The sequence below is a fragment of the Lepisosteus oculatus genome, chromosome 21 (assembly GCF_040954835.1).
Source record: "Lepisosteus oculatus isolate fLepOcu1 chromosome 21, fLepOcu1.hap2, whole genome shotgun sequence".
In the NCBI taxonomy this organism is placed as follows: domain Eukaryota; kingdom Metazoa; phylum Chordata; class Actinopteri; order Semionotiformes; family Lepisosteidae; genus Lepisosteus; species Lepisosteus oculatus.
In genome coordinates, this window is record NC_090716.1 from 173056 (window position 1) to 193424 (window position 20369).

The window sequence follows — 20369 nt, forward strand, 5'->3', positions numbered from 1 at the left end:
CTGAGCACTGAGCACTGGCACTGGAGCTGGGCACTGGTTATGGGCACTGGCACTGACACTGGAACTTGGCTTTATGCACTGGGCACATGACCTGGGCACAGGGCACTGGGCACTAAGCACTGGGCACTGGCACTGGAACTAGGCTTTGTGCACTGGCACTGGGCACTGGAACTGGGCAGGCACTGGGCACTGGGCACTGGGTGCTGGGCACTGGGCACTGGAGCTGGGCACTGGGCACTGAGCACTGATCCCTAGAGAAGTATTGACTCTTCTCGGACACGGCAATAGTAGTCAATTTGAAACTATAGAAGAATCTACAAGGGAAGGATTTATTAAGTTTTTGATGTAATAATTGTTCAAAATCCTTTTTGCAAGCTGACAACATCCTGTCAATTAAACTATTTTGGAGTACCTCGTTTGGAAAACTAATTGATTGGAATAAAATGTGGATGTTGTCAGGTAAATATCGTATAACTTACAAGGTTAAGGAGGCATGGTAATTAATCGAATTTACCTCGTAAATACCCTGTTTTGCAGAGATCTAAAATGAATACTGTGAAAGTAGCACTGAAACCTCACCAAGAATCTTATATTGACATGTCTTTTAAAGAAATAGACGTTATGTTAAATTTTAATCCCATTAAAAATAATATGAAACTATCTTTTGTAATTGATTTATTACACTCGCACGTTATAATATACATAAAGCTAAATGGTCTGTGACGCGACTCCTATCACTGAACAGTTTGAAATAGGTGTAAAGACTTTACTGAAATGTACAAACTATGTACAGACTATAGTCGACACACAGACTATGTGGAAATGTAAGAACATGAAAGCTGTACGGATCTTATCTTTATTTCATGAGGTGTAATTGTATTATAGTACGTACCCCTGACGGTGTTACTAATGTGTCATATGTGCTCTTGTTTGTACTGAATGTATTTGCGTTGTTACAATAAAGACACTCTGAACAGCGCGCAGTCACGCTGACACAGCGTCCCCCGGCGGGGGCAGGGTTTCCAGCAGGAAGTCGAACTGTGTTATGTCATCGAGTGAGGGGCGGGGTCACGCCGCGTTCCCTTTCCCGGCAGCTGGTTGGGGGAGGGTCGAGAGGGTGTGGTTTACTGGATGCTGCCCGCTGAGGCCCGCCCCTGGGAGGCGGGGCCCGGTGGCGCGGGCCTGGAGCTCTTCCGCCATTTTGTGGGAACTCGGTTGCTACCGCTCAGGCTCTCGAGCGCCGCCGTACCCCTGCGTGGTGCTGACGATCGCGCGTGGCTGCGCCTCGGGACTGCTCGAACCTCCCCACGTGCTCCATATAAAAGGGCCCCCGCACCCCAGCCATGTCAGTCTCCCCGGACAAGCGGTGCAAGATGGAGTCGGCTCTAGAGCAGCTGAAGCGCTTCACCGTGGTGGTGGCGGACACCGGCGACTTCAACGGTAAGACGCGCGGTGGGCCCGTCGTTCTGTGGGGGTCCGGGGTCCGAGGTCCGAGGTGGCCCCGCGCGTGTTGTCCGTACACGGTGCCGCCGGGGGTGCAGACGGCGTGACCGAGCCGTAGCTGCCCGCTGCAGCCGGGCGCGGCCGCGTCCGGTCGGGCTGGGGGTTAGAGATTAGAGTTAGGGGTTAGTGAGTTAGGGTGATCGGTCTCCCAGCTGAGGCTGACACGCGTGAGGGGCTACACAAAAGTTTCGATCACAGTCGGAGAGAGGATTTTGTTGTGCAGTGTTTACTGTGCGCACTCTAAAAGACTAGTGAGACCATTTCAGACACCTGTTGCAGTAGGAGCTACAGTCCCAGTGCAGTAGGATAGTCCAGTTACAGTAGGAGCTACAGTCCCAGTGCAGTAGGATAGTCCAGTTACAGTAGGAGCTACAGTCCCAGTGCAGTAGGACAGTCCTGTTGCAATAGAGGCTGCAGTCCCAGTGCAGTTGGACAGTCCTGTTGCAATAGAGGCTACAGTCCCAGTGCAGTAGGACAGTCCTGTTGCAATAGAGGCTACAGTCCCAGTGCAGTAGGACAGTCCAGTTACAGTAGGAGCTACAGTCCCAGTGCAGTAGGACAGTCCTGTTGCAATAGAGGCTACGGTCCCAGTGCAGTTGGACAGTCCTGTTGCAATAGAGGCTACAGTCCCAGTGGAGTAGGACAGTCCTGTTGCAATAGGGGCTACAGTCCCAGTACAGTAGGACAGTCCTGTTACAATAGGGGCTACAGTCCCAGTGCAGTAGGACAGTCCTGTTACAATAGGGGCTACAGTCCCAGTGCAGTAGGACAGTCCTGTTACAATAGGGGCTACAGTCCCAGTGCAGTAGGACAGTCCTGTTGACATAGAAGATACAGTCCCAGTGCAGTAGGACAGTCCTGTTGCAATAGAGGCTACAGTCCCAGTACAGTAGGACAGTCCAGTTACAGTAGGAGCTACAGTCCCAGTGCAGTAGACCAGTTATGTTACAGTAGGGGCTAAAGTCCCAGTGCAGTAGGACAGTCCCTTTGCAGTAAGGGCTACAGTCCCAGTACAGTAGGGGACTGTAGTATTTCCCGTTTCTGTGAAAAATATGTGAATATTAGGAAGTATGCTGAGGGGCAGTATGTGAACAAGGCGCTATTGTTAATGGCCTGGCTGAGCTATTGTGTGTGAGAGACCTGAAAGTCCTGTTGCGACATCCGTTTGCACAAGAGTGGTGAAGTGTTGCAAGGCTGCTGTGTGCACATCATCACCACCACACAACGGTCATCCCGTCCCAAATCAATGTAATGAAAAGGTCCAGTTTTTACTTGACCTCCCTTGAACCTAATTGTAAGTGTTTTGTAGTTGCAGAGGAGTAGAACAGATGGCCCCTCTTTACACCAACAGTGGTGGGAGTGTGGAGCAGGTAGTATTCACCCTGGTTTTCATTGGCTGTAGGAGAGATGGTAGGTGCTGGAGCTGTACTGTTCTGGTAACTCACGTGCAGCACTGCAGGTCCTGACAGGCTCTGTTTCTGGTCCTTCTGCATTCAGCCACCAGGCGGCACCACAAAACCCTTAGGAAGCTGTAGACCAGGGCTGAGTTGAGCTGGTGAAGTCCACACGCTGTTGACAGTAGACAGACAAGGGGGGGGACACTGCCGGGTGTGTGTGCTGTACACGCACGCATGCACAGGACACTGCTGGGTGTGTGTGTGCTGTAGAGAGAGACTGCTGGGCTTTGCAGAATCACGGTGAGTGTGTCTGTGTGTGGGGTGAGAGTAAGGATGCGGGAATCTGCAGAGTCACTGTGACTCTGGCTGTGAGAGAGCTACTGTCTGGCTCAGCCGCCTGTGCGGAGTCACTCCCTCCTCCCTGCTGTAATCCTCCTGAGCTGGCCAGGGCTCCAGCTGCACAGCACCTGTGACTGACTGACAGCACTGTCACACCTGGAGTGGATCAGACTGCTGAACACTGGGAGTGATGTGATGTGATGTTGCTTTATTTGCCCTATGCCATTTCTTGCATTAGGAATTCGTCTTTTCGCATACCCCAGCTTTTCTCCATGGATACACAGACAGGGAGAGAAGCCTGGGGTCAGAGCGCAGGGTCTGCCATTGTACAGCGCCCCTAGAGCAGTTAGGGTTAAGGGCCTTGCTCAGGGGCCCAACGGAGTAGGATTCCTCTGCCGGCTGTGGGATTTGAACTGGCAACCTTCCAGTCACAGGCGCAGATCCTGAGCCACAGAGCCACCTCTCCGCCCGTAAAGCTGGACAACTGGCCCGCGTTACCCTTGTACTGGATCAGACTTCTGTACAGAGGGAGTCTGACGGCACTGTCACACCTGGAGCAGATCAGACTGCTGCGCACTGGGAGTCTGACTGACAGCACTGTCACACCTGGAGCAGATCAGACTGCTGTGCACTGGGAGTCTGACAGCACTGTCACACCTGGAGTGGATCAGACTGCTGTGCACTGGGAGTCTGACAGCACTGCCACACCTGTCTATCACACACCTGGGCTCTCCCGCAGTGCTGGAGCTGAGCAGCGGCTGTAAAGACCGTAAAGATTAATTTCCTTCTCCCTGCTCTCCCTGCAGCCATCGAGGAGTACAAACCCCAGGACGCCACCACCAACCCCTCCCTCATCCTGGCGGCCGCCAAGATGCCAGCATACCAGCACCTGCTGGACCAGGCCATTGCGTACGGGCTGGGCGCAGGCGGGTAAGACTGGCGCCGCCGTGTGCGTGTGCCCGGAGGTGCGTGCCACCCTGGAGACTCACCCGCGCTGTGCCCCCCTGTTACAGGACGGAGGAGGAGCAGGTGACCAGCGCCATGGACAAGCTGTTCGTCAGCTTCGGCCTGGAGATCCTGAAGAAGGTCCCGGGAAGGGTGTCGACCGAGGTGGACGCCAGGTGGGTGCCCCGAGACGCTGGTGGCCCATGACGCTTGTAGGGGGATCGGGGCAGACGCTGACCCCTCCCCTCCGTCTCGCCAGGCTGTCGTTCGATAAGGAGGCCATGGTGGCGCGGGCGCGCAGGCTGGTGGAGCTGTACGAGGAGGCGGGCGTCGCCAAGGACAGGGTGCTGATCAAGCTCACCTCCACCTGGGAGGGAATCGAGGCCGGCAGGTGAGGAACCGGGGTGTCAGAGGGGTTTCCCTCGTAGTCGGGGGCTGCGTGCTGTCAGAGAGGGGTGCTCTGGGGCGACGGGGGCTGTGTGCTGTCAGAGAGGGGTGCTCTGGGGGGAAGGGGGCTGCGTGCTGTCAGAGAGGGGTGCTCTGGGGCGACGGGGGCTGCGTGCTGTCAGAAGCGGGGTGCTCTGTGTCGCTCTGTGTTTCCAGGGAGCTGGAGGAGAAGTTGGGGATCCACTGCAACATGACGCTGCTGTTCTCCTTCGCCCAGGCGGTGGCCTGCGCAGACGCCCACGTCACCCTCATCTCGCCCTTCGTGGGCCGGATCCTGGACTGGTACAAGGAGAACACGGACCGCAAGAGCTACGAGCCAGCTGAGGACCCCGGTACGAGCGGCCGCAGGGCAGGGCAGGCGGGGGGGGGCGAGGAGGCCGCTGGATGGGCAGCTCAGGACTCCCCTGTCCTCCCGCAGGTGTGGTGAGCGTGACCAAGATCTACAACTACTACAAAAAGTTCGGGTACAAGACGGTGGTGATGGGCGCCTCCTTCAGGAACACCGGGGAGGTGAAGGCGCTGTCCGGCTGCGACTACCTGACCATCTCCCCGGCGCTGCTGGCGGAGCTGAGCAGGGACCACAGCCCGCTGGCGCCGGCGCTGTCCGAGCAGGCCGGTGAGTGGGGCGCCTGGGTGGGCTGGGGGCCGGGGGTGGCGGTGGGTTCCCCTGTAACTGCAACCCTGTAACTGTCCAGCTCAGGCCTGCGAGCTGCAGAGGGTGACGCTGGACGAGAAGGCCTTCCGCTGGCTCCACAATGAGGACCGCATGGCCGTGGAGAAGCTGAGCGACGGCATCCGCAGATTCGCCGCCGACGCAGTGAGACTGGAGACCATGATCAAGGTCAGACAGGGGGTCAGACTGGGCTGGGGGGTGAGGGGGGTCAGCGTGGGGGCAGGAGTGAGGGGGGTGGGGGAGTGAGGGGGGTCAGCGTGGGGGCAGGAGTGAGGGGGGTGGAGGAGTGAGGAGTGGGGAGGTGCAGAAATTGGGGGTGACAGGTGAGAGGCGAGACTGTCGGGGGGGAATGTAAGGAGGGGAGGGTGGGGGGTTGGACTGGAGCCCAGGTCCAGCTCTGACCAGAGGTTCCTGTCTCCGCAGGAGAAGATGCTGAGCGCGAGGAACGGGAAGTGAGCAGGACCCCCATCTCCTGGACACCTGGGGTTTGACCTATGACCCTGGGTGGGGGACCAGGGGAGGAGGGATGACCCTGCACTGCGCTGGACTCGGGGGTGGGGGGGTGACCCCCAGTGTGCTCTGGCTCTGATCCTGATGGGGGCGTTGACGGGAGACTCGGTTCAGCTGTACCCCTCCCTCACGCCCTGAGCCGAACGAAATTCCTACATTCCTTACGTGCGTGTTAATTCCTTCAGAAATAAATCCAGTAGCTTTCTCACCTCTGGTCCAGTGTCTTTTTTTTTTAAACCAAAGCCTCTGTAACCCTACACTTCTCCTCCTCTTCCTGTTCTCCTCTCTCCTCCTTCTCCTCCTCCATTGTTCTCCTCTCCTGTTGGTCCAGTTCTGCCTCTTTCTGCGTCACTTTCTGGAACTGCTGCTGTCCTCCTTCAGCCTTCCTGCAAGAGGGAGAAACGAGCTCGTAGTGCAGGCTGAGACGGACACAACTGACACTCCAGAGACACTGGACTCACAGGACCCTCCAGAGACACTGGACACGCCACCAGACCTTCATACTGGAGACACAGGAGTGAGACAGAAACCGAGGGGTTTGGTGTGAGCAGGAGACAGGAACAAAAGCTCTCGGTGTGAGCAGGAGTGAGACGGGGCCAGAGGGTCACACTGTGAGCAGGAGTGAGACGGGAACAGAGGGGTTCACTGTGAGCAGGAGTGTGATGGGCGGGGGGACCCAGTGTGAGTAGGAGTGACACAGGGCACGAGGGGTCCAGTTTGAGCAGGAGTGAGACGGGAACAAAAGCTCTCACTGTGAGCAGGAGTGAGCCGGGAACAGAGGGTCACACTGTGAGCAGGAGTGAGACAGGGCCAGAGGGTCACACTGTGAGCAGGAGTGAGACAGGGCCAGAGGGTCACACTGTGAGCAGGAGTGAGACAGGGATAGGGGGCCCAGTGTGAGCAGGAGTGAGACCGGTCCAGAGGGTCACATTGTGAGCAGGAGTGAGACAGGGCCAGAGGGGTTTGATTTGAGCACGAGTGAGACAGGGCCAGAGGGTCTCAGTGTGAGCAGGAGTGAGACAGGACCAGAGGGTCACACTGTGAGCAGGAGTGAGACAGGGCCAGAGGGTCACACTGAGCAGGAGTGAGACAGGGATAGGGGGGCCCAGTGTGAGCAGGAGTGAGACCGGTCCAGAGGGTCACATTGTGAGCAGGAGTGAGACAGGGCCAGAGGGGTTCGGTTTGAGGAGGAGTGAGACAGGGCCAGAGGGTCACACTGTGAGCAGGAGTGAGACAGGGATAGGGGGGCCCAGTGTGAGCAGGAGTGAGACAGGGCCAGAGGGTCTCAGTGTGAGCAGGAGTGAGACAGGGCCAGAGGGTCACACTGTGAGCAGGAGTGAGACAGGACCAGAGGGTCACACTGTGAGCAGGAGTGAGACAGGGCCAGAGGGTCACACTGTGAGCAGGAGTGAGACAGGGATAGGGGGGCCCAGTGTGAGCAGGAGTGAGACCGGTCCAGAGGGTCACATTGTGAGCAGGAGTGAGACAGGGCCAGAGGGGTTCGGTTTGAGCAGGAGTGAGACAGGGCCAGAGGGTCACACTGTGAGCAGGAGTGAGACAGGACCAGAGGGTCACACTGTGAGCAGGAGTGAGACAGGGATAGGGGGGCCCAGTGTGAGCAGGAGTGAGACAGGGCCAGAGGGTCTCAGTGTGAGCAGGAGTGAGACAGGGCCAGAGGGGTTCGGTTTGAGCAGGAGTGAGATAGGGCCAGAGGGTCTCGGTGTGAGCAGGAGTGAGACAGGGCCAGAGGGTCACACTGTGAGCAGGAGTGAGACAGGGCCAGAGGGGTTCGGTTTGAGCAGGAGTGAGACAGGGCCAGAGGGTCACACTGTGAGCAGGAGTGAGACAGGACCAGAGGGTCACACTGTGAGCAGGAGTGAGACAGGGATAGGGGGGCCCAGTGTGAGCAGGAGTGAGACAGGGCCAGAGGGTCTCAGTGTGAGCAGGAGTGAGACAGGGCCAGAGGGGTTCGGTTTGAGCAGGAGTGAGATAGGGCCAGAGGGTCTCGGTGTGAGCAGGAGTGAGACAGGGCCAGAGGGTCACACTGTGAGCAGGAGTGAGACAGGGCCAGAGGGTCTCGGTGTGAGCAGCAGTGAGACAGGGCCAGAGGGTCTCAATGTGAGCAGGAGTGAGACGGGGTCAGAGGGTCTCAGTGTGAGCAGGAGTGAGTAGATCTCAGCAGCAGTCAGAGCAATATCTTGCACTCGGAGGTGACAGTAGCGCTGTCACAGTAGCGCTGCATGTTTAACACACTTCTCTGTCTGTCCAGCAGGGGGCAGACCTGGGGTCAGTGGAAATGATGCCGAGCAGAGTGTGGGGGACAGCGGGGGTGTCAGCGTCACGCTGGCTGCTGCTGGTGACGATCTTCGGGCGTCTGGGGCGCCCCTCCGCAGATCTGTCCTACCTCGGCTCCTCGGTCAGTGTGCAGCCCCTGGGGCAGGGGGCCAGCCTGCAGGTGAGTGTCCCGAGCTGGGGGAGCAGTCAGTCCACTGACTGACCGAGCAGATAGGTTAGGAGGAAGGCAGAGACGCCTGGCTCTGCTCTGAGGCTGCTGACCGAGATTCCCGACTGACCGACACCTGGCTGATTCCCGACTGGACTGGACCGACACCTGGCTGATTTTACGCTGGGTCCGATGACCTGTGGTGTCGTGCACTGTCAAATAGGAAACGGAAACATCAGCTGTATGACAGGAGATGCTGAGTCTGTAGACGGACGACTGACCTCTCGCTGGCAACTGGTCTGGGTTGTGGGCTCATTAGGAGCTAATTGATCTAACAGATCTCAAGCAACTGTTTCCTGAATGCATCAGCTTCAACTACATGGCTTGGCAGCTTGTTCCACACCCCCACCGCCCTTTGTGTAAAGGCCTGTTATTTTGAGGTCTTAAATGCACGTGCCTGTGTAGCTAACAGCAGTTTGACTGTCTCTCAGAGCTCCTCCAGCGCACTGTGGCGACGCTGACCCAGGTCCTGTCTCTCCAGGTGTCAGTGCAGTACAGTGTACTGGCTGCCCGGCCCTGCCCTGCGGCCCTGCCGGGGATGTGTGGGGAAGACAACTGCACCTCCCTCGCTGCCCCCCAGGGCCTCACACCACACCCCGGCTGGTGTCTCCTCCGCGGGGGGGTTATCGTCCCTGGAAATCACTCCTCTCTACTGCAGCTGAGGTAATAACAACCTATAAGCCCCACCTGCCGGCAGTGGAGGGTGCCTGTGAGTCCTGTCCGTTACAGCATGTCCATCCGTCTGCCCACCGATGCACTCTGCTGTACCAGGCGTTCAGTGTCTTAATGATGATTCATTTACAGATTTATTACTCTCTCCCCTCTCATCCTCTTTCTCCTTTCTCTCCTCCATCTCTCTCTCTCCTCTCTCTCTCCCTCCTCCCTTTTCCCTCCTCTCTCTCTCCTCTCTCTTCCCTCTGTCTCTCCTCTCTCCTCTCTCTCTCCTCCCTCAGGCCCAGTCTGTGCTGCTGGCGTGCTGCAGACAGAGCTGCAGTGGTTCTACCCCTCTCGGCCCAGCTGGCTCTGCGCTCCGACACCGGTGCTGTGAACAGCCCCCCGCAGGCGGCCCTCCTGCCCCCAGTCAGGTGAGTGTCTCTCAGCACCAGGCTGTGCACTGCGAGGGTACTGCAGAGCACAGCCTGATTGCTCTCTGTCTGCCAGGCTCGTTGCAAACTGCCCTCGCCAGATCAATCTCAGCGTGTGGGACGCGGACGGAGACAGGGTACGCTGTCGCTACGGGCAACAGGAGCAAGGAGAGTGCCAGCTGTGCTCCCAGCATGCCTTCCTGCAGATAGACGAGGTGAGGGGGGTAGAGGGCCAGGCCGTGCCCGAGCTGGGAAAGGGGCAGCCAGCCGACCCCCTGACTCTGTCTTGCTGTCTCTCTGCAGGAGCGCTGTGTGCTGAACTACAGAGGCTCTGGGCCCATGGGGCAGTTCTCACTGGAGCTGGTGCTGGAGGATTTCCCCCACAAGCCCCTCAACCTGACCCACGGCACCGACAGAGAACAAGGACTCCCCTCCCTGAGCAGAACCACAGACCCACTAAGCTCCATTCCACTGCAGCTCACCATCACTGGTACCGAAACGCCAAAATCATCGAAGTCATCTACAGAGCTGTAGACACCGTAGAGACACTCAGTCCAGCTCCTCTGTAACTTCACACTAACACTCCCTCATCAGAGCTGGAGATACTGTAGAGACACTCAGTCCAGCTCCTCTGTAACTTCACACTAACACTCCCTCATCAGAGCTGGAGATACTGTAGACACTCAGTCCAGCTCCTCTGTAACTTCACACTAACACTCCCTCATCAGAGCTGTAGATACTGTAGACACTCAGTCCAGCTCCTCTGTAACTTCACACTAACACTCCCTCATCAGAGCTGGAGATACTGTAGACACTCAGTCCAGCTCCTCTGTAACTTCACACTAACACTCCCTCATCAGAGCTGGAGATACTGTAGAGACACTCAGTCCAGCTCATCTGTAACTTCACACTAACACTCCCTCATCAGAGCTGGAGATACTGTAGAGACACTCAGTCCAGCTCATCTGTAACTTCACACTAACACTCCCTCATCAGAGCTGGAGATACTGTAGAGACACTCAGTCCAGCTCATCTGTAACTTCACACTAACACTCCCTCATCAGAGCTGTAGATACTGTAGACACTCAGTCCAGCTCATCTGTAACTTCACACTAACACTCCCTCATCAGAGCTGGAGATACTGTAGAGACAGTCCAGCTCATCTGTAACTTCACACTAACACTCCCTCATCAGAGCTGTAGATACTGTAGACACTCAGTCCAGCTCATCTGTAACTTCACACTAACACTCCCTCATCAGAGCTGTAGATACTGTAGACACTCAGTCCAGCTCCTCTGTAACTTCACACTAACACTCCCTCATCAGAGCTGTAGATACTGTAGAGACACTCAGTCCAGCTCCTCTGTAACTTCACACTAACACTCCCTCATCAGAGCTGTAGATACTGTAGAGACACTCAGTCCAGCTCATCTGTAACTTCACACTAACACTCTGTCAAACACTGTTCTCTTTCTCAGTGGAAGCTGCAGTTCCTGACTGTGACCCTGCGTCTCAGCCCAGGTTCACACGCCAGACGCCAGCAGGAGGCGCAAGCTTAGCTCTGCTGCCCTATGAAGAGCTCAACATCACTTTCTCCTCCCAGAGCCCTCTGGACAGGTCAGTGCTCTGTCTCCGAGAGCCAGGGATTGAGAAATCATCTCTGTTAAAGTGACCAGGACACTTTCAGACGAGGTGAAATTTTAAACTGCCCTTAAATTGCAAGGCGGTTGTGTGTGAATTCAGTGTTACTCCTGTGCTGAGATGAGAATGACAGTTTCAGCTCTGACTGTGGGCAGGGGTAGTGAACACACTGGCACAATGACACATGACATTTTCAACATGTCTCTGGCCCAAGCCGTAGTCCCCACCTGCTTCAACACAACCACCATCATCCCAATACCAAAGAAAACCACAGTGACATGTCTTAATGACTATCGACCGGTGGCACTAACACCTGTCATCATGAAGTGCTTCGAGAGGCTGGTCATGAAGCACATTAAGGACACTATTCCGAACACACTGGACCCGTACCAGTTCACCTCCCGACCCAACAGATCCACAGGTGACACAGTCTCCATTGCCATACACACTGCCCTATCCCATCTGGAAAAAAAGAACACGTACGCAGGACTACTATTCATCGACTTCAGCTCAGCTTTTAACACTATCATTCCAGAGAAACTAGTCAAGAAACTCAGTGCACTGGGTCTTAACATCACCTTCTGCAACTGGACTCGGGACTTTCTGACAGGCAGACCTCAGGCTGTCAGGCTTGGAAGCCACACCTCCAGCACAATAACTCTGAACACTGGGGTCCCCCAGGGGTGTGTGCTTAGTCCATTGCTCGACTCCCTCTACACCCACGACTGTAAGGCCAAACACAACACCACCCCATCATCAAGTTTGCCGATGACACCACAGTTGTAGGTCTGATCACAGACAATGATGAGAGGGCCTACAGGGAGGAGGTCAGTCCTCTTACAACGTGGTGTAAAGACAACAACCTCACCCTCAACGTCAGCAAAACCAAGGAGCTGATTGTTGATTTCAGAAAACTGCGAAACAGACATGCCCCTATCCACATCAACAGGACTGAAGTGGAAAGGGTCAGTAACTTCAAATTCCTTGGCGTCCATATCACCGAGGACCTCACAAGGTCTCTCAACGCCACCTGTCTGATCAAGAAAGCGCAACAGCGCCTGTACTTCCTAAGACAGTTGAAGAAGGTTAAGATATGTCCCCAGATCCTCACTAACTTTTACAGATGCACTACAGAAAGCACACTGACAGGCTGCATCACAGTATGGTGTGGCAACTGCAGTATTGCTGACCGCAAAGCCCCACAGCGGGTGGTGAAAACTGCCCAGTCCGTCACTGGGGCTGCCCTCCCATCCATACAGGACATTTATGACAGACGGTGCTTGAGGAAAGCTCTAAGCATCATCAAAGACCCCACACACCCCAGCTACAGACTGCATGACCCTCTACCATCTGGAAAACAGTACTGGAGCATTCGGGCCCGGACTACCAGACTCAGAGACAGTTTTTACCCACACACTATCAAACAACTGGCAACCCACTGAAGCTAAGCAGGTGTGAGCCTGGTCAGTACCTGGATGGGAGACCTCATGGGAAAAACTAAGGTTGCTGCTGGAAGAGGTGTGAATGGGGCCAGCAGGGGGCGCTCACCATGCGGTCTATGTGGGTTCTAATGCCCCAGTATAGTGACGGGGACACTATACTGTAAACAGGCGCCGTCCTTCTGATGAGACGTAAAACCGAGGTCCTGACTCTCTGTGGTCATTAAAAATCCCAGGGTGTTTCTCGAAAAGAGTAGGAGTGTAACCCCAGCGTCCTGGCCAAATTTCCCATCGGGCTTTATCAATCATGGCCTCCTAATAATCCCCCTCTATGAATTGGCTTCATTACCCTGCTCTCCTCCCCACTGAGAGCTGGTGTGTGGTGAGCGTTCTGGCGCACTATGGCTGCCGTCGCATCATGCGGGTGGAAGCTGCACATTGGTGGCGGTGGAGGGGATCCCCAATACCTGTAAAGCGCTTTGAGTGGAGTATCCAGAAAAGCGCTATATAAGTGTGAGCAATTATTATTATTATTATTATTATTATTATTATTATTATTAAACTATTAAACTATTAAACTATTAAACTCCCAGCCTTACTTACGATCTGAACCTCACAGTGCCTTCTCTCTTACCAAAAACTCAAACACACATTGAAATCTACCTCTGCCTCACATGTCAAGAATTTCACTCCCCATAATTTTCTATCCTTTATATTCTGTTGATGTATGAGTTTGCACATCTGATCCTGTTACCTGTTGTTGTTTTGCACACTGCCTGTTGTCTCTGTCTTTCTTTTCTTATACAATTGTATTGTTGTTTTTTGTACTACTTATCGTCTGAAAGCTAGATAAATAGCATTTCGTTATACCATATACCTGTATATGAGTACAATGACAATAAACGAACTTGAACTTGATGTGGCTTTCACTGTACTCAGGGTGTCAGAAATCGCAGTCATTGGTCCTCCTGGCCTCCAGGTGTCAGCACTGCAAGAGGACAATACAGAGGGAGCAGGGCTTCTGGCATCAGTCAACATCATGTGGATCAGAACGACCAATCAGCTGCTCCTCCTGATTCCTGTCTGCTTCACTGTTAATACTGCCAGGTACCACTGACACTCTTTGTAACCGTTCAATCACTGACACTCCCACTGTCACTGTAACACACTGACTGACACTGATGTTCACACTGACACAGTAACACACTCACTGCGTGACAGGCTGACACTGATGTTCACACTGACACAGTAACACACTGACACAGAAACACACTCACTAGGTGACACGCTGACTGCCTGATTGCGAACAGTACAGCTGGGCAGCTTGACAGCTGAAGCTGTCCTGTGTTCCAGGTTCCAGTCAGAGTCCCGGTGCCTGTGGATTGAACAGAGTAAGGAGAGCCGTTCTCTTCCTGCTGTGCTGCTCTGCTATATTGTGTTTTGCTGTGATGTGTTGTGTTGAGCTCTGTTGTGTTGCTTTGTGCTTTGTTGTGCTGTGCTGTGTTCTGCTGGTTTGTGTTGTGCTTTGTTGTGTTTAGTTGTGTTGTGTTGTGCTGTGCTCTGCAGTGTTGTGTAGTGCTGTGCTATGTTGTGTTATGTTGTACCGTGCTGTGTTGTACTGCAGGTCTGAGCTGTGCTGTGCTGTGTTGACAATGCCTGTGTGTTACTGTGTTGTGCTATGTTGTGCTGTTCTGTGTTGTCCAGGCCTGTGTGGTGCTGTGTGTTGCTGCCATGTGTACTACAGGTGTGAGCTGTGCTGTGCTCTCTGTGCTGTGTCGTCCATGCCTGTGTGTTGCTGCAATGTGTACTGCAGGTCTGAGCTGTGCTTTGATGTGTTGACAATGCCTGTTTGTTGCAGTATTGTGCTATGTTGTGCTGTGCTCTCTGTGCTGTGCTGTGTTATTCATGTCTGTACATTGCTGTGTGTTGCTGATATGTGCACTGCAGGTCTGAGCTGTGATGTGTTGACAATGCTTGTGTGTTGCTGTTTTGTGTTCTGTTGTGCCGTGCGGTGTTGTCCATGCCTGTGTGTTGCTGCGTGTTGCTCCAATGTGTACTGCAGGTCTGAGCTCTCTTTCTCTCTGTCTCTCTCTCTTAGGGAAGCCAGGCTCCGCCCCCCCCGGATCAGGTAACAAGTAATAAACCACCTGTTGTCATGGAGACAGTAATTACTGCTGCCATATCAGCATCTGCATTATTGCTATGAATTCACTCCCAAACTGTGAGCCCAAATACCCCAACACCTCTCTTGAGCAATGAGGAGTATCAGTAAGCAGTGGGAGGTGTCTTCAGAGGGGGTGTCTGCGATCAGTGGGGGTGTCTGTGAGCGCTGGGAGTGTCTGATCAGTGGGTATGTCTGTCATTGGGGTGTGTCTGTGATCAATGGGGGTGTCTGATCTGTGGGGGTGTCTGTGATCAATGGGGGTGTCTGATCTGTGGGGGTGTCTGATCAGTGAGGGTGTCTTTGATCAGTGTGGAGTGTCAGTGGGGGTGTCTGTGATCAGTCTGTGTGTGATCAGTGGGGGTGTCTGTGATCAGTGGGAGTGTCTGATCAGTGGGTGTGTCTGCTATCAGTGGGGTGTCTTTGATAGGTGGGAGTGTCTTTGATCTGTGGGGGTGTCTGTGAGTACTGGGAGTGTCTGATCACTGGGGGTGTCTCTGTCATCAATGGGGGTGTCTGATCAGTGTGGTGTGACTGGGATCAATATGGAGTGACTGTGATCAATGTGGAGTGTCTGCGATCAGTGGGGGTGACTTTGATCAGTGGGGGTGTCTGTGATCAGTGGGGGTGTCTGTTGTCAGTGGGGTCTGTCTGTGATCAATGTGGAGTTTCTTTGAGCAGAGGAGTGACTTTGATCAGTAGGGGTGTCTGATCAGTGGGGAGTGTCTATGATCAGTGGGGGTGTCTGTGATCAAGCAGTGTGTCTGTGATCAGTGGGGGTGTCTGTGATCAGTGGTATGTGTCTGTGAGCAGTGGAGTGACTCGGAGAAGTTTGGATTTTAATAAAATAATGTCTCTCTGTCTCCCTCTCCATTATCATTCTCAGTGTTACAGTGTGGACAAGAAGCCATGTTTCTCTCCCTCCCTCTGTCCTCCATCCCTCTGCTCAGCCCCTCCGACCTGCAGCTCAACAACCCCTCATGCAACCTCACCGCAAACCACACCCACCTCCTTCTCAGCATCCCTCTCATTGGCTGTGGAACAAGGACTGTGGTATTAGACCCGCCCCCCAACACGTCTCTCTCTGTTCCACCCTCCTGTGTATCTGAAGACCCCTCTGTCCCTCAGCGCAGTGTCAGTGTGTATTACCCCTCTGTCTCAGGGCAGTGTCAGTGTGTATTAACCCCCTTGTCTCTCAGCGCAGTATCAGTGTGTATAAACCCCTCTCTCTCAGTGCATTGTCAGTGTGTATGAACCCCTCTGTCTCTCAGCTCAGTTTCAGTGTGTGTTAACCCCTCCGTCTCTCAGCGCAGTGTCAATGTGTACTAGCCCCTCTGTCTCAGCTCAGTGTCAGTGTGTATTTACCCCTCTGTCTCTCAGCGCAGTGTCAGTGTGTATTAACGCCTCCGTCTCAGTGCATTGTCAGTGTGTATTAACCCCTCTGTCTCTCAGCGCAGTGTCAGTGTGTATTAACCCCTCTGTCTCAGCGCAGTCTTGGAGTGCAGTAGTGCTGTGTGCTTCCTTGCCTGTCTCTCTCTCTGCAGGACGAGAACTCCCAGCTGGTGTTTGTGAACGCCCTGCGGACTCGCCCCTCTGCTGCCCCGCCCATCACTCGGAAGCCCAGCCTGCTGGTGCCCCTGGTGTGTCGCTTCAGCGCCAGGCAGCTCGGGGGCAACGTGGGCTATGAGATCTCCCTGCCTCCCGATGCTAAGGCTTTCGGGCAGTTCCACTTCTGGCTGGAGTTCCACCAGCCCAGCGAGCTGGCACAGCAGGGGCGCGGCCTAACCAGGGCGCTGCGCTCGCAGCTGCTGGACCTGCACGTCTGCGCCAACACCAGCGCCCCCCGGGCTGAGCTGCTGGTGGAGCGCTGCGTGGAGTCAGACCGGCCGGACTTCGCCCAGAACCTCACCATCATCCAGAGAGGGTATGGGGGGGGCAGGGGGAGAGTCAGGGGGAGACAGGGGGCAGACAGGGGGGAAGACGAGGGCAGAGGGCCTGTCCAGCATCGCCAGGCGCCAACTCAGCTCAGCTCACTCTCCTCCAGGTGTGCCGGAAACGACACGCTGCAGGTGGTCACTCAGAACCCGACCCTGAAGGTCTACAGACTGGACCTGGGCAGCCTGTCTTACTCCAGCAATCTGGTGCGTCCATCTGCTCCCCTGTCTGTCTGCCTGTGTGCAAGCCTGTCCTCTATTAATAATCCACCTGTCGCTCTCTCCCTGTTTATAATGAACCATTGTCTCTCTGTCCAGATGTGTGTGGAGTACACTGTGCAGCTGTGTCTCTCAATTCAATTCAGTTCAAGGTGTTTTATTAGCATGACCGATGGGTACAATCAGTGTTGCCAAAGCAAATAAAAATAATAAAATTAACATGGAACAAAACAAAAAATAAAATAAAATCTACAGACATTTACAACAAGGACATATCATAAAATATTTATATATACTGTAGACAGATGGAGCATTATTGGGAGACAGACTCGCTGTTCCTCAGGCTGTGACAGGAGATCACATACTGGGCTGCCAGTTCAACTGAGTTCCCTCCTCCCTCTCCCAGTAGGATTGGGACCCGTTGTGATTCTGGCAGGTGTAGGAACTCTGGGACTAGATTTCTGAGTTTAGGGAAGAATGTTTCTCTAATCCCAGAGTATCTGTCACAGTGCAGTAGGAAGTGCACCTCTGTCTCTATTTCTCCCCGCTGGCAGTGGGAGCACAGCCTGTCCTCTCTGGGCAGCCAGGTCTGCCTGTGTCGCCCAGTTTCTATGGCCAGGCTGTGGTCACTGAGCCTGTACTTGTCAGGGTCTGTTTCTTTTTGCTGTTTCTTATCTTGGTCAAATATTCGGCTAGTGTGTATTGTCTGTTTAGGGTTCTGTAGCATTCCAGTTTATGTTGTGTTTGTGTGTGTGTGTCCCAGTGTGTGAGATATTGCTGTTTGATCTGTGCTGTGATGTGGTTGAGTCTGAGTTGTGGTGCTCTAGCAGTGCTGTCCTGATGCTGGTTAGTGTCGGTGTGGCTCAGGTCAGTGAGCCTCAGGACCAGCTGGCTCAGGGGGCTCTGTTTTGGGCTCAGCTCTTGGCTCAGCAGGGCTTTGTGGTGGTAGGAATTTTGGTAACTGTTTTTTAGGTGTAGCCAATGCTTTAATACTCTTTTCTGTATGTTTATCAATAGTGGGTATTGGCTTTATTCGGCCCTGCATCCGTTGTTAGGTGTTTTTCTCTGCACACGGAGGATGTTTCTACAGATCTCCATGTGCAGAGTTTCTGTGGGGTGTTTGTCCCATTGAGTGTTATCCTGGTCTGTGAGGGGACCCCACACTTCACTGCCGTATAGGGCAATGGGTTGGATTACACTTTCAAATATTTGGAGCCAGATTCTTGGTGGGTGATGTTGAAGAGCCTCTTCTTTGAGCCTTCTGCCTCGGTGTCTTCACTGCCAGGTCAAAACACTGAGATGAGCTGATGGTGAGACCGAGATATTTAGTGTGAATTTGTACCTGTTTCCCTGAGGTCTGGCTTTCTTCTGGAAAACCATAACTTTGGTCTTGTCCAGATTCTCTCTCTCTCTCCAGATGTGTGGAGTGCACTGTGCAGCTGTCTCAATTTCAATTCAAGGTGCTTTATTAGCATGACCGATGGGTACAATCAGTGTTGCCAAAGCAAATAAAAATAATGAAATTCACATGAAACAAAACAAAAAAATAAAAGTAAAATAAAATCTAAAGACATATTACAGACATTTACAACAAGGACATATCATAAAATATTTACATATACTGTAAATGTATTGAGCATTATTGGGAGACAGACTCACTGTTCCTCAGGCTGACAGGAGATCACATACCGGGCTGCCAGTTCAACTGAGTTCCCTCCTCCCTCTCCCAGTAGGATTGGGACCCATTGTGATTCTGGCAGGTGTGGGAACTCTGTGATTAGATTTCTGAATTTAGGGAAGAATGTTTCTCTAATCCCAAAATATCTGTCACTCTCTCTCTCCACATGTGTGGAGTGCACTGTGCAGCTGTGTCTCTCTCTCCAGATGTATGTGGAGTGCACTGTGCAGCTGTGTCTCTCTCTCTCTCCAGATGTATGTGGAGTGCACTGTGCAGCTGTCTCTCTCTCTCTCCAGATGTGGAGTGCACTGTGCAACTGTGTTTCTCTCTCCAGATGTGGAGTGCACTGTGCAACTGTTTCTCTCCCTCTCCAGATGTATGTGGAGTGCACTGTGCAGCTGTGCCTGGCCCTGAGCAGCTCCCAGAGCTGTCCATCCAGCTGTGGGCAGTCTGCTAGCCGCTCTGTGGTCGACTCCGTCGTGTCCCGGTTCTACACTGTCCGCTCCAGCCCCATCTACATCAGCGACGTAGGCTCGGCCCAGCCCACAACACAAGCAGGTCAGGCTGCATACAGAGACAGAGATGGAGGGCGCTTCTGTCCTATGGCTCAGATCATGTGCAGTTTCTGTTCTTATCAGTTTAATATCTGATAGGCCACCTATGAGGGGGTACACAGATTTTTGGTATGTGGAGCTGGATCAGGGGCATGCCTCTTCCACTTCTGCATGGACTGGTATTGCAGTGTTTGGGCAGTGCGGTGGCTCTGTGGCTCAGGATCTATGCCTGTGGCTGGAAGGTTGAAGGTTCTTGAAGGTTTGTATCCCGCGGCCAGCAGAGGAATCCTACTCTGTTGGGCCAAGTCCAAGAAATTGTATACGGCCAATAAAGTGATCTTATCTTAGGAGCTCATTTGCCATATGCCCAGGTGCAACGGGAATCTTACTCATGCTGGCCTCTCAGGAAATGCACTATACAACGGCGAGAGGAGAGAGACATAAATACAAACACAACAATTAATAATAAAAATAATAAATACATGCAGCTCTCCAGGGCCACTGGCAGAGAATTGTTAAAACAAGCTACAGTGTATCGTTCAGTGGCATCAGGAACGCTGGGTTAGGGTTAAGTAGAATCAGCTGTGGTCCATTCTGTACAGCAGAAATCCAGCAGGTTGTGCAGTGGTACTGGGAGTTTCAGTGACTCAGAAGTCGTCTCTCTCCCTCTCTGGTGTTGCACATCCAGCGACTGCACATTCACGCGGATGCCTGTGTACCTGGCAGCTGGGTGCTTGAGACGCAAAGTCAAGTCCTTTCTGTCTGCACTGACAGCAGGTCCCAAGCCCTGAATCTCAGGTCCAGCAGTGCTCAGGGCAATCACAGGTGACTTTTTACACAAGAAACCCAACACCACACAAAACTAAACAACGGAACCGAGAGCTCGCGTGAGAGGTGGCCGGCGATGCCCACAGGCCGGCCGCTGGGAACCGACGCCTCTCCTCCCTCTGCCTGCAGGCGCGGTGGGCAGCTCAGGCAGACCCGTTGGCCTGGCGGTGGGGCTGACCATAGGGGGCGCTGTGCTGTTCCTCCTGGGGGCGGTTCTGCTGCTGTGGAAGCAGGGGTGCAGGCGCTGGACCCGACAGCATGGCCTGCTGACCTCCCTCGTGGACACGGACTGACCGCCACCGCCTGCACTCGAACCCTGGTCCTGCGGCGCTCGGAGGTAGTGCTACTGTACAAATAAAATGACCTTTTCGATGCTCTTACTCGTGTTGTGGCCTGTGAGTATGACAGAGGTCCAGCTCGTCCCCATTGCTCCTGCAGCTGCGTGGACACACGCTGGCGGGGACACCCATCACTCCACACTGCGCCCCGTCCCCAGAGGACATCACAGGCAGA

The 20369-nt window shown here is 53.9% G+C and overlaps 2 protein-coding genes and 1 pseudogene across 5 annotated transcripts; all 3 read left to right on the forward strand.

The window, feature by feature from the left end:
* Window positions 1-1161: 1161 nt before the first annotated feature.
* taldo1 (transaldolase 1) lies at window positions 1162-6022 on the forward strand. The gene is made up of 8 exons (XM_069181626.1): window positions 1162-1440; window positions 4046-4169; window positions 4253-4360; window positions 4444-4575; window positions 4788-4963; window positions 5050-5247; window positions 5327-5472; window positions 5728-6022. Exons 1-8 carry the CDS (start codon window positions 1344-1346, stop codon window positions 5758-5760), a joined length of 1014 nt encoding a protein of 337 aa, XP_069037727.1. The 5' UTR covers window positions 1162-1343; the 3' UTR covers window positions 5761-6022.
* A 95-nt stretch (window positions 6023-6117) lies between these two features.
* Window positions 6118-20236, forward strand: LOC138224416 (zona pellucida sperm-binding protein 2-like). 4 transcript variants are annotated; one of them, XM_069181624.1, is made up of 15 exons: window positions 6118-6387; window positions 8087-8269; window positions 8799-8980; window positions 9271-9402; window positions 9479-9617; window positions 9706-9892; window positions 10881-11019; window positions 13422-13589; window positions 13836-13873; window positions 14581-14610; window positions 15530-15696; window positions 16188-16567; window positions 16688-16784; window positions 18849-19032; window positions 19986-20236. In XM_069181624.1, exons 2-15 carry the CDS (start codon window positions 8111-8113, stop codon window positions 20147-20149), a joined length of 2166 nt encoding a protein of 721 aa, XP_069037725.1. In that variant the 5' UTR covers window positions 6118-6387; window positions 8087-8110; the 3' UTR covers window positions 20150-20236. The 4 variants fall into 4 exon arrangements, with proteins under 4 accessions (XP_069037725.1, XP_069037726.1, XP_069037724.1 ...); XM_069181625.1 differs by having other exon boundaries at window positions 6118-6357; XM_069181623.1 differs by having other exon boundaries at window positions 6118-6331; window positions 8084-8269.
* On the forward strand, window positions 19063-19241 carry LOC138224467 (U2 spliceosomal RNA; annotated as a pseudogene).
* Window positions 20237-20369: the final 133 nt, after the last annotated feature.

Coding starts and splice junctions, on each gene's coding strand:
- taldo1 (XM_069181626.1), top strand. CDS start 1,344: ATGTCAGTCTCCCCGGACAAGCGGTGCAAGATGGAGTCGGCTCTAGAG. Junction 1,441..4,045: donor GGACACCGGCGACTTCAACG/GTAAGACGCGCG, acceptor CTCTCCCTGCAG/CCATCGAGGAGTACAAACCC. Junction 4,170..4,252: donor TACGGGCTGGGCGCAGGCGG/GTAAGACTGGCG, acceptor CCCCTGTTACAG/GACGGAGGAGGAGCAGGTGA.
- LOC138224416 (XM_069181624.1), top strand. CDS start 8,111: ATGATGCCGAGCAGAGTGTGGGGGACAGCGGGGGTGTCAGCGTCACGC. Junction 13,590..13,835: donor TTCACTGTTAATACTGCCAG/GTACCACTGACA, acceptor CCTGTGTTCCAG/GTTCCAGTCAGAGTCCCGGT. Junction 16,568..16,687: donor CTCACCATCATCCAGAGAGG/GTATGGGGGGGG, acceptor ACTCTCCTCCAG/GTGTGCCGGAAACGACACGC.